General features: G+C 36.3%; 3 protein-coding genes across 7 annotated transcripts in view; 1 reads left to right on the top strand and 2 right to left on the bottom strand.

The window, feature by feature from the left end:
- Positions 1 to 533: 533 nt before the first annotated feature.
- LOC127420771 (60S ribosomal protein L15-like) lies at positions 534 to 11,132 on the bottom strand. The gene is made up of 4 exons (XM_051663307.1): positions 10,998 to 11,132; positions 8,336 to 8,517; positions 7,963 to 8,099; positions 534 to 895 (listed from the first exon to the last, which is right to left on the bottom strand). Exons 2-4 carry the CDS (start codon positions 8,505 to 8,507, stop codon positions 590 to 592), a joined length of 615 nt encoding a protein of 204 aa, XP_051519267.1. The 5' UTR covers positions 8,508 to 8,517; positions 10,998 to 11,132; the 3' UTR covers positions 534 to 589.
- Positions 11,133 to 11,269: 137 nt separating this feature from the next.
- The window catches only part of LOC127420774 (NF-kappa-B inhibitor-interacting Ras-like protein 1), a 30,018-nt gene continuing 19,624 nt past the window's right edge, over positions 11,270 to 21,663 (top strand). For 3 of the 5 annotated variants that reach the window (XR_007893866.1, XR_007893865.1, XM_051663313.1), the window contains exons 1-4: positions 11,340 to 11,401; positions 14,951 to 15,055; positions 15,373 to 15,614; positions 17,351 to 17,458. Coding sequence is in view for 3 of the 5 variants with exons in the window: in XM_051663313.1 (XP_051519273.1) it covers positions 14,962 to 15,055; positions 15,373 to 15,614; positions 17,351 to 17,458 (444 nt within the window). In the remaining 2 variants the exon portion in view is untranslated. Of the gene's footprint in view, positions 11,402 to 14,950; positions 15,056 to 15,372; positions 15,615 to 17,350; positions 18,421 to 21,663 lie in introns of those variants that run through there. The other 2 variants (XM_051663311.1, XM_051663312.1) reach the window with 2 other exon arrangements.
- Positions 20,268 to 21,663, bottom strand: part of LOC127420767 (ubiquitin-conjugating enzyme E2 E1-like) — a 36,986-nt gene continuing 35,590 nt past the window's right edge. The window contains exon 6 of the mRNA XM_051663301.1: positions 20,268 to 20,746. Within this exon, the coding sequence (XP_051519261.1) occupies positions 20,649 to 20,746 (98 nt within the window). The 3' untranslated portion in view covers positions 20,268 to 20,648. The remainder of the gene's footprint in view (positions 20,747 to 21,663) is intronic.

Below are 21,663 nucleotides of genomic sequence, written 5' to 3'. Positions count from 1 at the left end.
GCACACATTAACTGTGGAAATGTTAACTAGCTTTTTTGAACTCAAGACAGACATTTGTGGCTACATGAACTTGAAATAGTAAAGACCTGCATAATCCAACGTAGGGATTGTGTAATTATTCAAAGTCTACTCAGAGTATTATTTACCAGTTATGTGTATTACTTAAAGATCCTTCTGTGATTTTGTAATTTATCATATCAATTGCGCAAATTCAGTTTAAATCAACGCTTTTTCTTCATATAAATAAACAATACTCTGTTGTATGTAGTTAAAAAATGCCCATGAATAACCAACTCCAGGTGACAAATGGCCTTTTTCATAAACTACATAGCCCACAAATTTTTCATTTCCTTCATATTCAACTTACAACAGCAGTATCAATAAAGGATTCCTTTATGAAAAGTATATGATATATAAATAATTGCCAATGGATGTTGACATTCTCCATGCCTGGATTGACCCAAACCTCCTTTCACATAGTGAAATTTAGGCTGTGCTTTTCCAAAGCCTCAAAATAAACACCAGACAAGCTGTTTGATCATACAAAGGTACTTTATTTGGATAAATGTACAGTTGTGGTGCACATTCTTTAGCGGTAACGGCGCAGCTGTAGGGTGTTGCGTCTCTTCCAGGCTGCATGTCGAGAGCCGCCGATGGTGAGGTGGAACTTGTGGCCCTTGCCGAGCCCGCGGCTCTTCTTGCCTGCGGATGTGAGCCCGCGCATCTCCCTGTGCTTGTGCACAGCCTTGGTGATCCATTGAGTGTCAGGGTTGCGTCTGATGGCTTTGTGGAAGGTGTCGATGAGGATCACTTCAAAGAACTTGTATGTGGAGTCTTCACCCACCCAGTATGAGTTGAGCACTCGCAGACCACCGCAGTGACGGCCAGCACGCTCCTGTCAACACAAGACAAACTGAGGCGTTACAATCCTAAACAATGGGACAATAAAATAAATGTCACTTTTGGGCTCAAGTACTGCTTTAATGGTTATTTAGAAAGCAAATAAATGCCATTATGTATGCTTTAAACAGAAACGGTCTCACTCAACAATGATAAAAGCAAAACATAACTACAAAAAGGTTTTGATCACCAATGTTTGGCTTTAAAAAGCAGCATGCACCACACAATTACAAGCAACTGCAGTCTCACTGCTGTAATAAGTGTTCATTTCACTTTAGAAATGTTGCATCCATCTGATTTGCTGTTAAATTGCATTTTGCATATCAGCATTTATATTTGCCTTCCGACTCTCTAGATATCAGTATCGGCCAACCACTAGCCACTACCCACTTTATCTCAGATTCAAGTCTAGAGTCTTGAACCAATTGATTTCATTTGACATTTCTAAGCCTGGTAATCTGGTTTTATTATTTGTAAATTTATACTTCATAAACCAAATTATTAAGCTGATAAAAGGCACCAAACCAAATATTACTGATGGCACAAGACTGTAGACTCCAGTCTGAGAAAAGTAAAATGCAAGCCTACAGTAAAGGGAGTCCCGTTTGTCCATTTGTTTCTTCCCATCGCTGTTCGGGAGAACTTTGACCACTTGTAAGTTATTACACTGTTACATAAGTGGAGCAAAACATTACAGTTCACCAATTCGGTCAAATGAGTGCAGTGTACACAGATCAGCCACAACATAAAACCACCTGCCTAATATTGTGAACTCTGTTGTGCCTGAAAATCCCAGGAGATCAGCAGTTACTGAAATACTCAAACAAGCCCGTCTGGCACCAACAATAATGCCACTGTACTAATCACTGAGATAAAAATTTTTTCTCCCATTCTGATGATTGATGTGAACATAAACTGAAGCTCCTGACCCACATCTGAATGATTTTATACACTGCACTGCTGCCATGTGATTGGCTGATTAGATAATCGCATGGATGATTGTTGGCGCCAGATGGGCTGGTTTGAGTATTTCAGTAACTGCTGATCTCCTGGGATTTTCACACACAACAGTCTCTAGAATTTACTCAGAATGGTGCCAAAAACAAAAAACATCCAGTGAGCGGCAGTTCCGAAGATGGAAATGTCTTGTTGACTGGTTGGCCAGACTGGTTTGAGCTGACAAGCTCTGTACAATTGTGGTGAGAAGAATATAATCTCAGAATGCTATTCTGACATGTGCTTTGGTGCTGTTTTGGTGGCACGAGGGGGAACTACACAATATTAGGCAGGTGGTTTTAATGTTGTGGCTGATCAGTGTACAGGTGCATCTCAATAAATTAGAATGTCGTGGAAAAGTTCATTTATTTCAGTAATTCAACTCAAATTGTGAAACTCGTGTATTAAATAAATTCAATGCACACAGACTGAAGTAGTTTAAGTCTTTGGTTCTTTTAATTGTGATGATTTTGGCTCACATTTAACAAAAACCCACCAATTCACTCTCAAAAAATTAGAATATGGTGACATGCCAATCAGCTAATCAACTCAAAACACCTGCAAACGTTTCCTGAGCCTTCAAAATGGTCTCTCAGTTTGGTTCACTAGGCTACACAATCATGGGGAAGACTGCTGATCTGACAGTTGTCCAGAAGACAATCATTGACACCCTTCACAAGGAGGGTAGGCCACAAACATTCATTGCCAAAGCTGGCTGTTCACAGAGTGCTGTATCCAAGCATGTTAACAAAAGTTGAGTGGAAGGAAAAAGTGTGGAAGAAAAAGATGCACAACCAACCAAGAGAACCGCAGCCTTATGATTGTCAAGCAAAATCGATTCAAGAATTTGGGTGAACTTCACAAGGAATGGACTGAGGCTGGGGTCAAGGAATCAAGAGCCACCACACACAGACGTGTCAAGGAATTTGGCTACAGTTGTCGTATTCCTCTTGTTAAGCCACTCCTGAACCACAGACAATGTCAGAGGCGTCTTACCTGGGCTAAGGAGAAGAACTGGACTGTTGCCCAGTGTTCCAAAGTCCTCTTTTCAGATGAGAGCAAGTTTTGTATTTCATTTAGAAACCAAGGTCCTAGAGTCTGGAGGAAGGGTGGAGAAGCTCATAGCCCAAGTTGCTTGAAGTCCAGTGTTAAGTTTCCACAGTCTGTGATGATTTGGTGTGTAATGTCATCTGCTGGTGTTGGTCCATTGTGTTTTTTGAAAACCAAAGTCACTGCACCCGTTTAGCAAGAATTTTTGGAGCACTTCATGCTTCCTTCTGCTGACCAGCTTTTTAAAGATGCTGATTTCATTTTCCAGCAGGATTTGGCACCTGCCCACACTGCCAAAAGCACCAATAGTTGGTTAAATGACCATGGTGTTGGTGTGCTTGACTGGCCAGCAAACTCACCAGACCTGAACCCCATAGAGAATCTATGGGGTACTGTCAAGAGGAAAATGAGAAACAAGAGACCAAAAAATGCAGATGAGCTGAAGGCCACTGTCAAACAAACCTGGGCTTCCATACCACCTCAGCAGTGCCACAAACTGATCACCTCCATGCCACGCCAAATTGAGGCAGTAATTAAAGCAAAAGGAGCCCCTACCAAGTATTGAGTACATATACAGTAAATGAACATACTTTCCAGAAGGCCAAAAATTCACTAAAAATGTTTTTTTTATTGGTCTTATGATGTATTCTAATTTTTTGAGATAGTGAATTGGTGGGTTTTTGTTAAATGTGAGCCAAAATCATCACAATTAAAAGAACCAAAGACTTAAACTACCTCAGTCTGTGTGTACTGAATTTATTTAATACACGAGTTTCACAATTTGAGTTGAATTACTGAAATAAATGAACTTTTCCACAACATTCTAATTTATTGAGATGCACCTGTATATACTGCTTCTATGGTCACAAACATGTCCATCTGTGCAAATGTCCATCACATTTAGGCATCACGTAGATGCTCATATAGTTTGATCCTCTTATGATATGCATTTAGAATGGCACCGGAGGAGCATTTCACCAGATTATGAATAAGAAACTAATTAAACTACTGTGAAGTATCCCACAAACAAGACACTTACAGGACTTCCTGGAGTGTTAGGAATGTCAAAACAAAAGCGCAAGGGTTTTCAAATTAAAGATGCACGACTGGAATATATTACTGTTGTATTTAAAAATTCTAAAAGTGAATAACAATAATAATAATGTATTATTATTACTATCATTATTATTTGTTTACAAAATTAAACAATATTCAAGTTGACTGGGTTCCAAAAAATAACTGAATGAAAAGTGGACTGAAATAAACTGAACAAAAGAGATCTGAATCCTTTAAAGATTGTGAAAAAAAAAAAAAAAAAACTCTACTTAAGACTCTCACTGGAATTACTGTTAATTTTGACTATTTAAAAATAAAAGTTTTTCTTAATAGTCTGTACATTTATGTTGAAATAATTTGTAGTTAAAAGTTTGTTTCTCTACATACAAAAGATGGCCCCAATTAGTTTCACACGAGGTAAAGATATTCTAATGTGATTATGCTAAAAAAAAAAAATAAAAAAAATGCTTTCAGATCGGTATCGGCTAATACTGAGATTTCAGATATCGGAAGAGAAAGTGGTATTAGTACATCTCTACTTTCTATATGTAATTTATTCAAAACGAATAAACTGTTTAGTTTATCATGCTGCAAAGAGGGCAAATGTGTCATTAGTCACTGCCTTCATTTACTGATGTATAAATCAGCGGAAGTAATTTAAAAACAGTTTTCAGCTTGATTTGGATGTTAATTCTACAAAACGTATAGGTGTCATTTTTATTTAAAAGTATTTTAATGTAAATATTACTTGAAATTAATCACAATTACAATCTCAAGGTAAATAATTAGGATTTTTGACATTATTGTCCAGGACTTTATTTACTATAGAAATTTCCAGAACTTAAGACTCAACTCCTTTCTAGGGGTGTAACGGTTCGAATTTCTCACGGTTCGGTTTGTATCACGGTTTTAGGGTCACGGTTTCGATACGGTTCTGTATTTTCTTTGTTCAGAAAAAAATTATTACTGCCAAATCCAAAGAATAATCTATTTGGTAAACACTTCAACAGGTTTGCCCTTAAATAACAATCATTATTTTAAAACAGTAACCATAGTTTAACCATGACATCTGTAGTAAAATCATAGTAACCACAATATAAACATGGTTACTGTCATGGTTACAATATATAGTAAAATCATGTATACTATATAGAAACTACAGTATTACTGTTATAAAACCATGGTTAATTTTTGTCAGGGTTCTTAACTAAAAAAAAAAACATTTTCTCAAATTACTAAATTAAATTTCACTTAATACCTGCACTAATACGCTACATGCATCAACATAAAGTGCACTTCAAACTCATCTCAACATATTCAATATTCAGAAGCCATACATCACTATAGAAGGAATAACCTTGCTATTAGAATGCATACGAGAAGGGATGTTGTGATAATGCTGCTTGAGTATTTTAATACTCCCATTATTTTTAACACCCCAAATGCTTTAGTTACTGTTTCATGTCTGTCTAATTTAGCACTAGAGTGCTTGCTTAAAAATGGAAGGGAATGTGTGCAGTTTTGTCTCACCTGCAGCTCTTTCCCTGGGTGATGTCGGTGTTAATGATTAATCATGTATCAATGTATTTCTATAATGGCATTTTAATGCCATTAATCAAAGCGCATTATTGACGCTCACGATAGATTACAGCCACGCGAGTAAACAAGATGATTTTGCATGCACGTTTTAAACCCTCACGCGCTTTATTAACATATATTACCAGTATACGGCACTCGCGCTGAGCAAACAGTGCAAACAGTGCCTGTTTTGTAAACCTTTTTTGTCCATCGCTGTTGTAATTGTCTGCAAAAAGAAAATGTTCCCAGAAAGGAGAAATGCAAGGGGCTCATTTTCTCCACTTGCCATTACACACAAATGTGCAGAACTGTAATGTCATCAAGTTGACCCACGTGAATCACAGGCGGAGCGCGTATCCATCTACAGATCCATTCAGGTGCATTAGCGGAGGCTGTAACTGTGCCTGTCTGTTTGACGCTTTGTTTTCTTGACCAAACTTGTGCTCCTGATGCGTCATTAAACATGAGGTGAACCGACCGCAGTGTCAGTGCTTACCAAACCATGGCTGGCAAACGGTACGGTTCGTTTTTTTACCAAGAACCGTTACACCCCTACTCCTTTCCATTACTTTTTACAGGTCTTCAGCTCTCCAATTAAAAATTCAGTGATGTTTCCAGGTTTTCCATGACTGATATTACTTGCGTTCCATTAGACCTTCATTTCACAGATCTACAGTTGCTCAAATCTGGTGATGGTCTACAAATCTCTTCAAATGTCAAATAATCTAACATTTTCCAATGTCAGTGCAGTCAAGAAAAGAGTTTATCTAATTAAATTATTTTTTTCTCTGAATAAAAGCCTTTAATGTTTTAAGTAGAGGGATACAAAAAAATAAATTGATTTCTTCAAAAACTATTTTTATTCCTGATTTATTTAAACTTCCTGTCCTGCAGAAAACATTTGTGTAGTACCAATGGCATGTGGTCCACCAGAGTTAGACAAACAACTATTGATTAACACCTGCACTAGATTGTAACTAGGGATGTGTGAGAATAGTCGACTAAACGGTTCTGATGCTGCTAGTCGACACTGGAATTACTGGTCAGTTAATATTTCCCCCATTAAACTGATCATAATTTTAAAGAGGCTACACTTAAATTACTGTCATATTAATGTTACATTTTAAATAGAATTAATAATACAAATACTATTTAAAAAAAGAGGATATCTGGAGCAGATACAAAGTTTAATTTCACCTCAGTCTGCGTGTGCTTCTCTCTCACTCTCAGCGCAGGAAAATATCCTCTCGCTAGACAAGCAAACTCAGCAAAGTAGTTATGAAATCACTTCGGTGGTGCGAGAATCGGCTTTCCAAATGTTTGAAAGTCCCTAAGGATGTTTTCACATTTGAGTCTTCTTTACATCTGTGGATATTCTGCTGAGCGGGCTTTTTAAAGCACAGGATAAACACCTCAGGTGAGTCAAGTCCCGTCTTTCACCGGACCATGTCGGCGGGTTAATTTTACTCAACAAAAAAATTATGCTTTAAGTAGCCTAGAAAATAACTGTTTTAGACTAGGTATGCAATTTTTTTAATCTGCTGATTAAGAAGGCTATTTTCAATGAGGTGCCGACTGCTTAACGGGTTAAACTATATTTTATTCCGTGTGCACGTCATGTTTAGAATACATTAGGTTTATTGTAGGCTACATCACAGGCCTATTTTTTCTATCCTATAGCTACTTTTTTTTTTTTTTTTTTTTACACTGTAACCGTTATTGGTTAACGTTCTTTACCGAACAGCTGTCATATTAGATCAATGGTTAATGCATGACTGCACTTTTCAGCGCATTTTTCTCTCTCTCATAGATTTGGCTTAGTCTGCCTGTTAATTATTTTCAACAATGTCCTGACTGTTTTAATATGTTAAGTAACTTTTACTTTGTCATTTCCGTTCAGAACACTCTTTTAATGGTTGCTCTATTGGTCCTGCCATATTCATTCAATTGTTTTCAATAAATAAACCTGTATTCGCTAACGTTGATTCAGTGAATGCGTGTCATGACCTATATTTAATGTACAATGATAATTTAAGGAGAGCATGTCGCAGATAAATGCCCATTTTCATCTGAATTTTGCATCGGATTTGGAATACATTAAGTATTTTAAATGGGTCGCATAAACACTATTTTTTGACTGTTTTCTGAAGGTTGGTTTCTTTTCAGACTAGTCAAATAATCGGTTACAAAACTTCCGTTTAAACGAGTGTCAAATTAGTCATAGCGCATATCCCTAATTGTAACATCCATAGAACACCAAAACATGAACTTTACACCCCTACAATTTAGATGAAAATACAAGAAATGCAAAGAGTTTAGCATTAATCTATTCTACCAAATCCCATCCAATGTATCTCGCAGGCTGAGACGAAGTTCACATACCTCAGCTACTGACTGAAGGCTGCGGGCAAACTTGATCTGGTTGACGCCATGGTGCACGGGTTTGCCGTAGGTAGCACCCTTGGGCACGGGGCGCTTGCGACCTCCACGGCGCACACGAATACGGTAGATAACGTAGCCTGTTTGGAAAAGACCACAGAGTTAAGTTGCAAACATTCTTCTGAAAATAGTATGATACAAGATAGCAAGCAAAGGGCTCTCCCTAAAATACAGCTCAGGTTGCACCATAAATCCAACACTCATTCTTAGATGTCATCACATTGAAGCCCAGCCTACAGTTTATAGTCAAACCTCTGCAACTCAAGACCCAAAAGTCACTAGGCTGAATGGACGTAGCGCCGGTCACAACACTCACCCTGTTTGGCCTTGTATCCCAGTCTACGGGCTTTATCGGGTCTGGTGGGTCGAGGAGCTCGGTGGAGGGAGGACAGCTGCCGGTACTGCCAGCACCTCACGCGCAGCAGAAACCTCATCACATCTGACTGCTTCTTCCTCCATAACTCCTGCATGTACTTGTACGCTCCCATGATGCCTCACCTGTGAGAACCAACAATTAGGTTTTATTAATCATGACATACAGAAATGTCAAGAAAACACTGAATTATTTGGAAGCTACATAAATATCCACTAGAGGTAGACCGATATATTGTTTTACCTATTAATCAGTACTTTTTGGAACTTTCAGTAATCAGTAAAAATCTATAACCGATACTTATTTTTAATTCCTCATCAATAAACCTCAGCTGGTGAAATATATAAAAACTACATATCCAGAAACTTTAAAACTCTTCATCTGGTGAATATGAAGGCTATAAAAAGCTGCTTACATATACTGTAGAGTGCTGTAATGGAGCCAAGTCTCTCATTTCAAAATAAGAGTCCCGGGTGTATTTTGGAATTCTTTATATTTATAAAGTCTGCATTATGCACCAAATCTGAATTTTTCTGGTTATAATGGAGATTTTTGGTTTGATTTGTATTCATTTTGGAGCCTCAATGTCTGTGCACTTCATTGTACTGAAAGACTTGGATTTTTTATTTTTTTATTCTTTATGCTAAATCTTAAAATAAATAATTTGGTTATCGGCCTTTTCCCCACCTTAGTTATCAGTATCGGCAAAATTCACTATCAGTCGGCCTCTAATATACACATTACAGTTCTGGAAAAAATTAAGAGACCACTGCAAAATAATCAGTTTCTCTGGATATACTATTTATAGGTATGTGTTTGAGTAAAATTAACATTTTTGTTTTATTCTATAAAGTACTGACAACATTTCTCCCAAATTCCAAATAAAAATATTGTAATTTAGCACATTTATTTGCAGAAAATGACAACTGGTCAAAATAACAAAAAAGATGCAGTGTTTTCAGACCTCGAATAATGCAAAGAAAACAAGTTCATATTCATTGGAGGATCGGTGATGATCTGGGGGTGCTTCAGCAAGGCTGGAATCGGGCAGATTCGTCTTTGTGAAGGACGCATGAAAGCCACGTACAAGGTTATCCTGGAAGAAAACTTGCTTCCTTCTGCTCTGACGATGTTCCCCAACTCTGAAGATTGTTTTTTCCAGCAGGACAGTGCTCCATGCCACACAGCCAGGTCAATCAAGGTGTGGATGGAGGACCACCGGATTAAGACCCTGTCATGGCCAGCCCAATCTCCAGACCTGAACCCCATTGAAAACCTCTGGAATGTGATCAAGAGGAAGACGGATGGCCACAAGCCATCAAACAAAGCCGAGCTGCTTGAATTTTTGCACCAGGAGTGGCATAAAGTCACCCAACAGCAATGTGAAAGACTGGTGGAGAGCATGCCAAGATGCATTGAAGTTATTCCACCAAATATTGATTTCTGAAAAATGAATATGAACTTGTTTTCTTTGCATTATTCGAGGTCTGAAAACATCTTTGTTATTTTGACCAGTTGTCATTTTCTGCAAATAAATGCTCTAAATGACAATATATTTATTATTTGGAATTTGGGAGAAATGTTGTCAGTACTTTATAGAATAAAACAAAAATGTTCATTTTACTCAAACACACACCTAAATCCAGAGAAACTGACAATTTTGCAATGATCTCTTAATTTGTTCCGGTACTGTATATGTAAACGGGTAACAAACACCAAACACTTTTGGAAAGGCTTGCGGTCAAGCTATGCTAAAATACGGTTAATACTTTAAAATGTACTTTTATAATCATGCATGCAGCTTTTAGAATCGTTTTAACAGACTATCTGTCAAATTTGTACTTTTATAGATTCATGTGACACCACAGGACAGTACATTCTTTGCAGACTTCGCAAAATATTCGTTTTGTAAAGCAGGACTTTGACTTTCACAAGTTAAGTGATTTTGCTTATTAGACGCTTAAATATAATCAAGTTTAAAATGAACACTATAAAGTAGAAAGATTACAAAAACAGTTCAAAACTCAAACTGTTGACCAGCCACAGAACTAAAGATACACACTTCCTCATGATCATATACATTTAAATCTAAATTACTGATGTTGAGGAAAGTTCATGTTCACGTTGTGTCAACAACAGAAAATACAACAACTGCACCTCAGCAGGGTAGAAACAATCAAGAGTGCATAAACTGAAGTATTTGATATCAAATATCAGACAGAAAACGGTTGCTTGGAGTGTCATTATAATAAACTAGCGTGTACATGAGCAGTGACAACTGCTATAAAAATACGCGCCAGAACTCAAGTCGAGCCACACACGTGCTCATCAAGACAACATTTACAAATGCAATTCTCAACATTGACATCAGAGTCAACTTTATAAGTTTAATCGAACTGATAGAAACGTGCGGATGCATGACATTAGCAGCAGTGTCACTCCAGCTTAAATCAAACAAAATGTAATCGAGGCAGGAAATAATGCTTAGATATAACTGCGAAAACATCCCGAAACATACAGATGAAATCTGGGATGTGGATGATATTAAATGAATTGTGATATTTGATGGATTCAACATTGAGAAAAATGAGAAAGTCTCGCTTACTTGATGGCGTACTAACCGGAAAGAAAGAGAAAGATTACCCAAAATGCTTTATGAGAACGTCTTGACGTGTTTCCGCGATGAAAGACTTATGGGAAATGGAGTCTTTACGTGCGAACTAGATTTTAACGCCATTAAACGTGAGTGATCAGATAGTATAAGTTTGTTATTATAACAACATTCAGTAGGATCCCATAGCAAATAATACACTTTTATTATCCGTTCTCTTATTCCATCCTCAAAACGCATCGCTAAAGGAAGTGAGTAACTGACACCTGGAAGTGACGTATGACAATAATAGCACTGGCACAGTGATCATCCTGAAAGACTTTCATATTCACGTTTATATTATTGATTATTGATCGGGTTCGTTCGACAGATGAGAGTTGTCTGTCGCGTATTGTGAGGTGAGTTGTTTGTCTCTCTCTCTCTCTCTCTCTTTTAATGTCTTTCCATTGACAGTAATCATGTTACTAAAACGCTACACTGCAAATATATTTCTGAGACATGTTGTCATTTACAGTCTGATCTAAAAGTCTAAGACAACATTTAATCCCCCCCTCCTTTTCCTCGGTTCAAAACCAGAGTTATGCTGATTCTCTGTGTACATTACAAAGAAAGAGAGAGAGAGAGAGAAAAAAAACCACACTGAAACGTCCCAGTTTTTAAATAAGACTATAGTGTCCTCTATTATAAACAGAGGAATTATTTTGGGTTAGAGGGTTTTCTTGTTTTTTCTCTGTACCTTCATGTCATCCCTCGTACTTGTTACAGTACGAATTTATTCAATTATTCAATCTTTGAAGTAACTGACTGTTACTTCAAAATCTAAAGTAACAGTCAGTATCTGGTGTGGCCACCAGCTGCATTAAGTACTGCAGTGCATCTCCTCCTCATGGACTGCACCAGATTTGCCAGTTCTTGCTGTGAGATGTTACCCCACTCTTCCATCAAGGCACTTGCAAGTTCCCGGACATTTCTGGGGGGAATGGCCCTAGTCCTCACCCTCTGATCCATCAGGTCCCAGACGTGCTCAATGGGATTGAGATCTGGACTCTTCGCGGGCCATGGCAGAACACTGACATTCCTGTCTTGCAGGAAATCACGCACAGAACAAGCAGTATGGCTGGTGGCATTGTCATGCTGGAGGGTCATGTCAGGATGAGCCTGCAGGAAGGGTACCACATGAGGGAGGAGGATGTCTTCCCTGTAATGCACAGCATTGAGATTGCCTGTAGTGACAACAAGCTCAGTCCGATGATGCTGTGACACACCGCCCCAGACCATGACGGACCCTCCACCTCCAAATCGATCCCACTCCAGAGTACAGGCCTCGGTGTAACGCTCATTCCTTGAACGATAAACGCGAGTCTGACCATCACCCCTGGTGAGACAAAACCATGACTTGTCAGTGAAGAGCACTTTTTGCCAGTCCTGTCTGGTCCAGTGAAGGTGGGTTTGTGCCCATAGGGGACATTGTTGCCAGTGATGTCTGGTAAGGACCTGCCTTACAACAGGCCTACAAGCCCTCAGTCCAGCCTCTCTCAGCCTATTGTGGACAGTCTGAGCACTGATGGAGGGATTGTGCGTTCCTGGTGTAACTCAGGCAGTTGTTGTTGCCACCCTGTACCTGTCCCGCAGGTGTGATATTCGGATGTACCGATCCTGTGCAGGTGTTGTTACATGTGGTCTGCCACTGCGAGGATGATCAGCTGTCCTTCCTGTCTCCCTGAAGTGCTGTCTTAGGCGTCTCACAGTACGGACATTGCAATTTATTGCCCTGGCCACATCTGCAATCCTCATGCCTCCATGCAGCAATGCCTAAGGCACATTCACGCAGATGAGCAGAGACCCTGGACATCTTTTTTTTGGTGTTTTTCAGAGTCAGTAGAAAGGTCTCTTTAGTGTGCTAAGTTTTTATAACTGTGACCTTAATTGCCTACTGTCTGTAAGCTGTTTGTGTCTTAACGGTCGTTCCACAGGTGCATGTTCATTAAGTGTTTATGGTTCATTGAACAAGCATGGAAAACATTGTTTAAACCCTTTACAATAAAGATCTGTAAAGTTATTTAGATTTTTACAAAATTATCTTTAAAATACAGTGTCCAGAAAAAGGGATGTTTCTTTTTTGCTGAGTTTATATAGGGTACAACGGGGCTAAAGGCACCCCATAAGGAAATTTTGCTTTTTTTCTGGTCACAAAATGTATCAAGGTTAAAAATATATATAAATGTATTTTTATTGATTATTGATGGAGCAACATAATTTGTGTGAAAAGAAATAATAATGGAAGGTTGTTTCAATTAAAATTCAGTTACCCACACTTGAGGTATAAAGGGGTTTAAAGTGATATCGTGTAGATACCGGGCCAATAGATATAGGGAACAATTTGTAAACTAATGCAAATAATTTTTTAGACAGCAAGATGCTTTTTTGAATAACAAATTTAGATGATGCTTACTCATAATAATTACTTCAGAAAAACGTCAAGCATTTCCTGTTCATTTCAAACACATTTGACATTTTATTACATCTCAAGTATTCTATAAACAAGCCAATCTCTATTATGATTGGATGAGTCAATGTGAGTCCGCTTTTCATGACAAATCTATTCGCCGCACTTCAGAAAAACAATGTGTTTAATAAGGGCCTTTAGACCCTGCAACAGGGGGCTTTTCACCCCAAATACAGTTATTGAAAAATTTTTGATTTAATGACAAAACAAATGATAAATAAGTATTTTGTCTCAAAAGAAATATGTTAATTTCAGGGATTTTCATTAGCCACATAAATTTGCAACATTTAAAAAATAATAAAAATTAGATCAAATTGTCTCATAATCAAACTTTAGACACCACACACAAAGATCTCATGGAACAGGAATATTTTCCAGTGTATAGTGACAAACAGGTGTTTAGGAAAATGCTGTGGTACTTTTTGTTGCTATTTAGTGTTTTGGGAGAAAATAAAATCAATGGAGCCTTTTACCCCACGGAGACTTTAGCCCCATTATACCCTATACAGTACATATATATATATATATATATATATATATATATATATATATATATATATATATATATATAAATTATATGTTATATGTTGTTATGTAAATTGTAAGTATTAATAATAAAAAAAAAACTTAAAAAAATAAAATAAAATAAAAAAAAAACACTTTTCTTCATTCAAACCTGGAGATAAACTGAATATTTTATGTTTTTAAAAAATGTTAAACAAATAAAAGTTATGACATGATATAAAAAAATGGATAACATGATCATCAGGTTTTGTTCATGCCAGCTGGAGTGCATTCTGTCTTTAAAGGGATAGTTCACCCACAAATGAAAATTCTCTCATCATTTAGTCACCCTTATGCCATCCCAGATGTGTATGACTTTCTTTCTTCAGAACACAAATGAAGATTTTTAGAAGAATATTTCAGTTCTGTTGGTCCATACAGTGTAAGTGAATGGTGATCAGACATTTAAAGCTCCAAAAAGCACTTAAAGGAAACATAAAAGTAATCCATATGACTCCAGTGGTTTAATCCATGTCTTCAGAAGTGATATGATGTGGGTGAGAAGGAAAATATTTAAATGCTTTTTCATTCTAAATTTCCACTTTAACTTGAAACTAAACAGGCACCACACTTTCAGATGTAAAAGTGAAAGTGAAGGTTTATAGTAAAAAAAAAAAAAAAAAAAAAAAAAAAAAGTACTTAAATATTGATCTGTTTCATTTTTAGGTGAACTATTCCTTTAAAGCAAAAGGGGCACATAGAAAATACTAGACACTGAAAATTTCAAAATTTAGACAAATTGTTGTGTTAAAATTATAATTTGCAATGAATAAAATGTATTTTCTAGTGGTCTTATATGCTTGGACCTCACTCTACTTGTAGTTTTAAAACTACTTTAAATAGCTTTAAATAACTGAGATGTGTGTGTTTGTTTCAGGGCAGGTAACTATGGGAAAGGGTTGTAAGGTTGTGGTTTGTGGTATGGCAGCTGTGGGGAAAACAGCCATACTGGAGCAGTTACTGTACGGCAATCACACTGTAGGTATGTTATTATTGGTCTATAGTCTCATATGAAAACAAACAGTGTTTTGTGTCTGGTGACACTGTCGTCTAGTTTTATGTAAATGTACACTAATATTAAGTATTGTAATATTGATAATTATTATTTATTGTAAAAAATGTTATACCATTACAATTATAAAATACTGTATACTATTCTAATGATTAACAATCATATAATTTATTTATATAAAAAAAATTTTCAGTCTGTGTGCTTCTTCATGAAAGTTTGTGTAATGATATTATCGTTCATGAAAGTACTCGTCTCAATGGACATAACTCAGCACTGTGCTGTTTCAGGTGCAGAAAACAGTGACACTCAGGAGGATATATACGTGGCATCTGTCGAGACGGATCGTGGCGTGAGGGAGCAGTTACGCCTTTATGACACAAGAGGACTTCGTGATGGTCTGGATTTACCCAAACACTTCTTTTCTGTGGCTGACGGTTTTGTGCTGGTCTACAGTGTGGACAGTCTGGAGTCTTTCAAGAAAGTCGAGCTCTTGAAGAAGGAGATAGACAAGTCCAGAGACAAAAAAGATGTATGCGCATTTATATCTGTTCAATTATTTTAAAGATACATCATATAGAGTGCAGCAGTAGGGGTCCAATAAAAATCACATCCCTTTTCTTCACAGGGGAATTTAATTTTACGATTTCAACCTATAAACTTCAAGACAGACCTACCATGAACTCCGAGGTTGTTAAGTGATGATAAATGCTAGTGTTGAAGCCATAAGCCAAATTCCTGGTAAAAAACTACACTACCCATAATTCTGAAGAGTAATTCACCAATTAGAAAAGTTGTCTTTCCGTTGAAAACATAAATGTTGACAAAAGAGCTCAACAGTGACCACCCGCTCCCATGAAGCATTGCGTATGACGAAATCGAGTCAGTCTCCCTACACTCTCAAACTATTTCTATATTTGTATATATGTGAATGGTTTGCAGACTGAAAAATTTTGTTTTTGTACTTCTAATTAATGAGTGCATTTACATGAACAATACCAGCAATTACATGTAAAACCAGACAATGCAAGAAAAACGTTTACATGACATTTGAAATCATCGGGATTGTCTCTGGTTTTGATGTCTAGATGTATATATGGCAAGCCAAATTGACATATAATCATGTGCAGGAGATAATTAATATATTTCATTAGTACATTTATACTAGTTAAAATGCTAATTTCTGATATCAGGAATGGAATTGCTACCAGTGAAAGTGCTATTTTTTGATATCAGTAATTACATTTGCACTAGTAAAAACTTTGAACATTTTATATAAAAAAATGCACTACTCACAGAAATGCACATTTTTATATTATATATATTTTTTTTATTTCAACTAGTAAAAAACATGTTTTTTATATATCTAACTGCATTTTCACTAGTGGAATTTCACAGTGATCTGTCAATCACTCCTGTTCAAAACATAATTGCAGATATCTATAATTAATTTATTACTAGTTGAAATTCAAATTTCAAATAAGCAATGCATTCTTACTAGTAAAAATGATCATTTTTATATCAATAATTACATCGTTACTAGTGCAAATGTCCATTCCAATGTAAATTCCAGATATCTGGAAAGTGATTATAACTACTAAAAAATCCTTTTACGATATTTTTAATTTATTGATATCTCAAATTAGCATTGGCACAAGTGAAAACCAAATTACAGATTGCATTTTTACTAGTAAGACGTCAATTGCTAATATATGAAACATAAGATGATATACTGTATATGCTGATATAAATATGTGAATTAGTAAAAAATTATAAATATCTGTAATTGTGTTTTGAACAATTTGTTTTGAGTGAATGAAAGATCATTGTAAAATTCCACTAGTGAAAATGCAGTTAAAGATAGTAAAAATTATGTTTTTTACTAGTTGAAATTCCAGTTTTGATATAAAGAATTACAAATATTTATTAGCGCAAACCCAATTACGGATATAAAAAAATGGCATTTTAACTTGTGAAAATCAGATTGTAGATATCTTATTCATATCCTGCACATGATTACAGTAAATGTCATAAGAGATGGAATCATGGGATTGTATTTCATTTCATATGGTAGTACATGTTTTTTTTTTTTTCAAATACTTTTCTGCTTCAGATCAAATGTTGTGATTCATCTTGGAGCTGGTTGGTTTGTTTTATGGTTTAGAACTCTTTATTGAAGATTGTTTCTATGAAGAAAATGAATTATGTGGTTGATAATGATATTTCGCTCTGGTTTTATATACTCACAGTGGCTGTGTGTGTGTTCAGGTGATAGTGATCGTGTTGGGTAATAAGTGCGACCTGCGGGAGTGTCGTCAGGTGGATCAGGAGGCGGCGCAGCAGTGGGCGCGCGGGGAGAAGGTCAAACTGTGGGAGGTGAGTGTGATGGACAGAAGCTCTTTAATTGAACCCTTTACCAGCCTCACCAGTCGCCTGACGCAGCCGCAGAGCAAGTCTGCCTTCCCTCTGCCCGGACGCAAGAGCAAGGGCACCCCCTCCAATGACATCTGAACACATCACTCTACAACCGTTTCAGCACTCTGTGTTTTTCTTTAGAGGAAGTTTAGGGCCTCTTGAAGAAGAGGTTAGTTAGGAGGATCTCTATACTCAATAATGCACTTATAACCATAATAAAAACACAAAACATATATAGTGTCCTCACAGAGTGGGTTAGACTACAGTATTGCTGTGTTAGTTGGCTTGGCTTACTATAGTAAGTGTAATAAAGTAAAAGGTTGGGCATCTTAAATCCAGCCTTAATTGTCTTGATAATAATGTCACAATGCAAAAAATATCTTAGAAGTCCTTCAAAAAGGCTTCAATTTCTTTGTCATTTTTTTTAAATTTATTTATTATTCAGATTTTGGGTCGCAATATGTCCTGGACATGGTCTTGACAGGTTTCATGAGATTCACGTATCGATTTTATACAAAAATGAACACTAATTAATCAATATTGTTTTAGTACTTCCGTAACACTACAAAACTTCAGCTTCAGTTGCCATGAAGTGCTTTAAAAGTTTCAGTGCAAATGAGTATGGCAAAGTATTATGTTGTGAGTGATAATGTCTTCCAGCATTATTTCCAAGATTAATTGTAGATCCGTTTTGTGCATTTCAGCCCAAATCCACATATCTAACGATTGTGTAGTCGATGAGATATACTCCAGTTATTTGTTTAGGCTATTGTTTTAAATAGCTTAACTTAAGTCTAATTTTCCATGTAAGTAGCTTTTGTCGCTGTAGTAAGATGTGTTCTTATTTAAATAAAAGACTTTGAGGCGAACACAGTTCGTGTCTTATGCACTATATAATAAACCAAATAAATGTTTATTAAAGGGTTGGACTGTTGACTTTTTATTTCAGTTTGCAACTGCTCTTAATTTTAAAGGTGCACTCGGTAGTATTTTTTGGTATTGTTTCATTGATATAAAAAGTGGTACATCTATCAGTGTGGATGCAGCAGCACACAAATGCTGTTTTCAGGAACCATTACCACTGTAGAAATGCCCTATCCAGCATGGTCACAGAGAAACTGTCTGCATCCTAACAGCTGTTGTAAATTCCTGTAATATTAAAGGCAGGAAGTCCAATGACACTCCTCAGTAAGATAAATGAACATGATATTCTGTGAGCACACCCCTTTTCATTGAGATGTTTTCATTAGCATAATGCTAACCTTACAATGCCGCGATTGATCTTTGGCATTTTTATGACAATTAAGCACATTTCCCCCCAATTCACATTACCATAATGCAAAATAAATAAATCAAATCTCATTACTGTAAAATGCATCTATTTTGCGTTTGAAATTGTAATTTTAATTCTCAGTGGTGATTCTCAGTACTGTATTTCAGTGAAGTCAGCACAGCACATAATACCATGACGTAAAAATACTTTACAATTTCAACAATATTGAATTTTTCCACATTACAGTAACAAGAATTGAGGTGCAATGTTCATTTTCCTCACTTGTTTTTTTCATTTATTTTTTTTATTTTATTATAATTTAAATTATTTTACAAACTAATGAAACAAAATGTATACCTTGAAAGCACTGTAAGTCGCTTTGGATAAAAGCATCTGCCAAATGCACAAATGCAAATGTAATACAGGGGAATTTTTGTTTTGACAAAAAAAATAAAAATAAAAACTTTAAATGGCAAGTAATTTTAGTCAACACAAATATATTTGATAACATTTTAGCTGATAAAGTACATCATCACAAAAACGTGCATCAAACTGTTACAGACCAAACTTTACCCAAATATTCAAATATTTTGAAAAATGTATAAACTTAATTCACAATTTAAAATCTTTTTTTGCATTACAATGAAAATTTCGGGGGTAAACGAGCTTAACCTTTTTCACAGATTAAATAACACATCACTTGTGACATTATATATAATATTACATAAACCAACATAATATAAAAATCTATTTTAACCATGATTGTCAGTCAATTTTTTAACTCATCAAATAAACGGTCCCTTCTATGGGTGTCTTTATCTACAAATGACATTAAAATACATACAATACATTGTCAAACACTGAAAGATTAATATGTTTGATATGTAGGATTAAACAACATGAGAAAACCTGAGCTTTTGAAATAATATCATATAGTGATATTATTTCACATACTAGTATTAGCTACTTTTAAAAATGTACTCTGTTGTGAATTCCTTGCTTTTACACATTTTAGGGAACTGCGTTATGTGTTGCAAGTTTTTAAAGAAATTGCGTATTCACAACGCAAGTTACTCACTCTGCCAAGTGTATATAGCGGATTAATGTCAAAGGATAGGATGCATTCGATTATTTCAATCAATTTGTTCTAGATGTTTCTCTTTAAAAAAAAAAATTCTCATTTTCGTTAACGCTATGTTTTAAATCAAACCGTTTTAATATCATCATGTGTATTTTTTGTCTCGTCTTCGTTGACAAAATAAAACCAAAAACCATTGTCCACAAACATTTTTGGCAGTAATTTTCTCAACACTGATGGGGTGAAAATAACGTTGCAAAAAATCTTAATGTTACTAATAATAGGCTTCATTTTCTTTATGCAAAGTATGCTTCCTTATTTGTGGTGAAATATAAAATGACAAAATCAATGTTAGTAGTCGAATTGTTAAATTGTTTTATCATTATCAATGTTGCCATGAATGACGCTGCACGACTGTGTACACCAATTTCAACTTTAATATTGGTGGGGAAAATACATACACTGAACAATCTTGCAGTAGGCTCATGCTGAGATTTCATTTGACAAAAATTAATATCAATTTACAACAGGAAGAAAAGGAAAATACACATTTAGATCCATTACGTTCAAATCATGATGCTACTTGAGCCAAAGGAAAGCAAAAACAACAACAAAAAACATATAGGGCATAAAAGACAAAACAACTGAAATGGGAATTTAAATTCCATCATAAAATCCACCCTGTATCTCTCCTCTATAGCTGGATCCAACCCCCTACCCCCCAAGAAAACCACCCCGTTTCCTCTCATAATTCATCTAACCCTCCATCCCCGAGATGAGCGCCATGCAGCTGGAGTCAGTTATGTGGCATAGCGTTTGGTCCACTGTTTGGCTATCCTGTCGTGCTCAGGTCTGTTGGTCGTGTACTGCGTGGCGATGCTTCCTACCAGAGGATCAGCTAGAAAACACAAACACGTGTGTTCAAGTTAAAAACACTTTCAGGATCATCCACTCTGTTCCAAAACCTAGTTTTGTAGCTCTACATGGGCAGCTCTCTTCTACGAAAGCATCTTAACGGAAATAGAACTTCAAGTGACAGGTAGCAACATTGCATGCGAACATTTAAACTTTAATTTAAACATGTATTAAACATAAAAAAGATACAAAATACAACTGTCCCTGTAATGAAAACCTTATATAATTAATATACTGAATTATTAGCTAGTTTTTTTTAAGTTGAATTCTTCTTTTTTTTTAATTTATTTTTTTATTATTTTATCCCCTTTCCCCCCAATTTGGAATGCCCAATTCCCACTACTTAGTAGGTCCTCGTGGTGGCGTGGTTACTCACCTCAATCCGGGTGGCGGAGGACAAGTCTCAGTTGCCTCCGCTTCTGATACCGTCAATCCATGCATCTCATCACGTGGCTCGTTGTGCATGACATCGCGGAGACTCACAGCATGTGGAGGCTCATGCTACTCTCCGTGAGCCATGCACAACTTACCACACGCCCCACTGAGAGCGAGAACCACTAATCATGACCATGAGGAGGTTACCCCATGTGACTCTACCCTCCCTAGCAACCGGGCCAATTTGGTTGCTTAGGAGACCCTGGATTCAAACTCGCGACTCCAGGTGAAGTTGAATTCTTAATGCTTTGGAGAATGTTATGTTTTAGGCAGTTTGAGGTATTGCACTATGTGTAGCATGTTTTTGTAGTTTTTATTTTTATGGAAACAGCGTACTCAAAATACAAGTTACACAGTCTGACTAGCTGTAATTTAGTTCAGGTTCACCTGTTCATTCGCTTCATTGTCTGTGCAGATGTAAGTTGTAATATTACATATATGTTGTGGATATAGTGTTTCATCTCG

This window comes from Myxocyprinus asiaticus, chromosome 30, assembly GCF_019703515.2.
Source record: "Myxocyprinus asiaticus isolate MX2 ecotype Aquarium Trade chromosome 30, UBuf_Myxa_2, whole genome shotgun sequence".
Classification (NCBI taxonomy): Eukaryota; Metazoa; Chordata; class Actinopteri; order Cypriniformes; family Catostomidae; genus Myxocyprinus; species Myxocyprinus asiaticus.
Note: the sequence above shows the minus strand (reverse complement) of the source record. Positions and strands in the feature narration are given on the sequence as shown.

Excerpts from the sequence above, each read along its gene's own strand:
- LOC127420771 (XM_051663307.1), bottom strand. The coding sequence starts at position 8,507 with ATGGGAGCGTACAAGTACATGCAGGAGTTATGGAGGAAGAAGCAGTCA. Across the intron at positions 8,100-8,335 it reads GGGATACAAGGCCAAACAGG|GCTACGTTATCTACCGTATT; the intron begins GTGAGTGTTGTG and ends TTTTCCAAACAG. Across the intron at positions 896-7,962 it reads GCCTTCAGTCAGTAGCTGAG|GAGCGTGCTGGCCGTCACTG; the intron begins GTATGTGAACTT and ends TTGTGTTGACAG.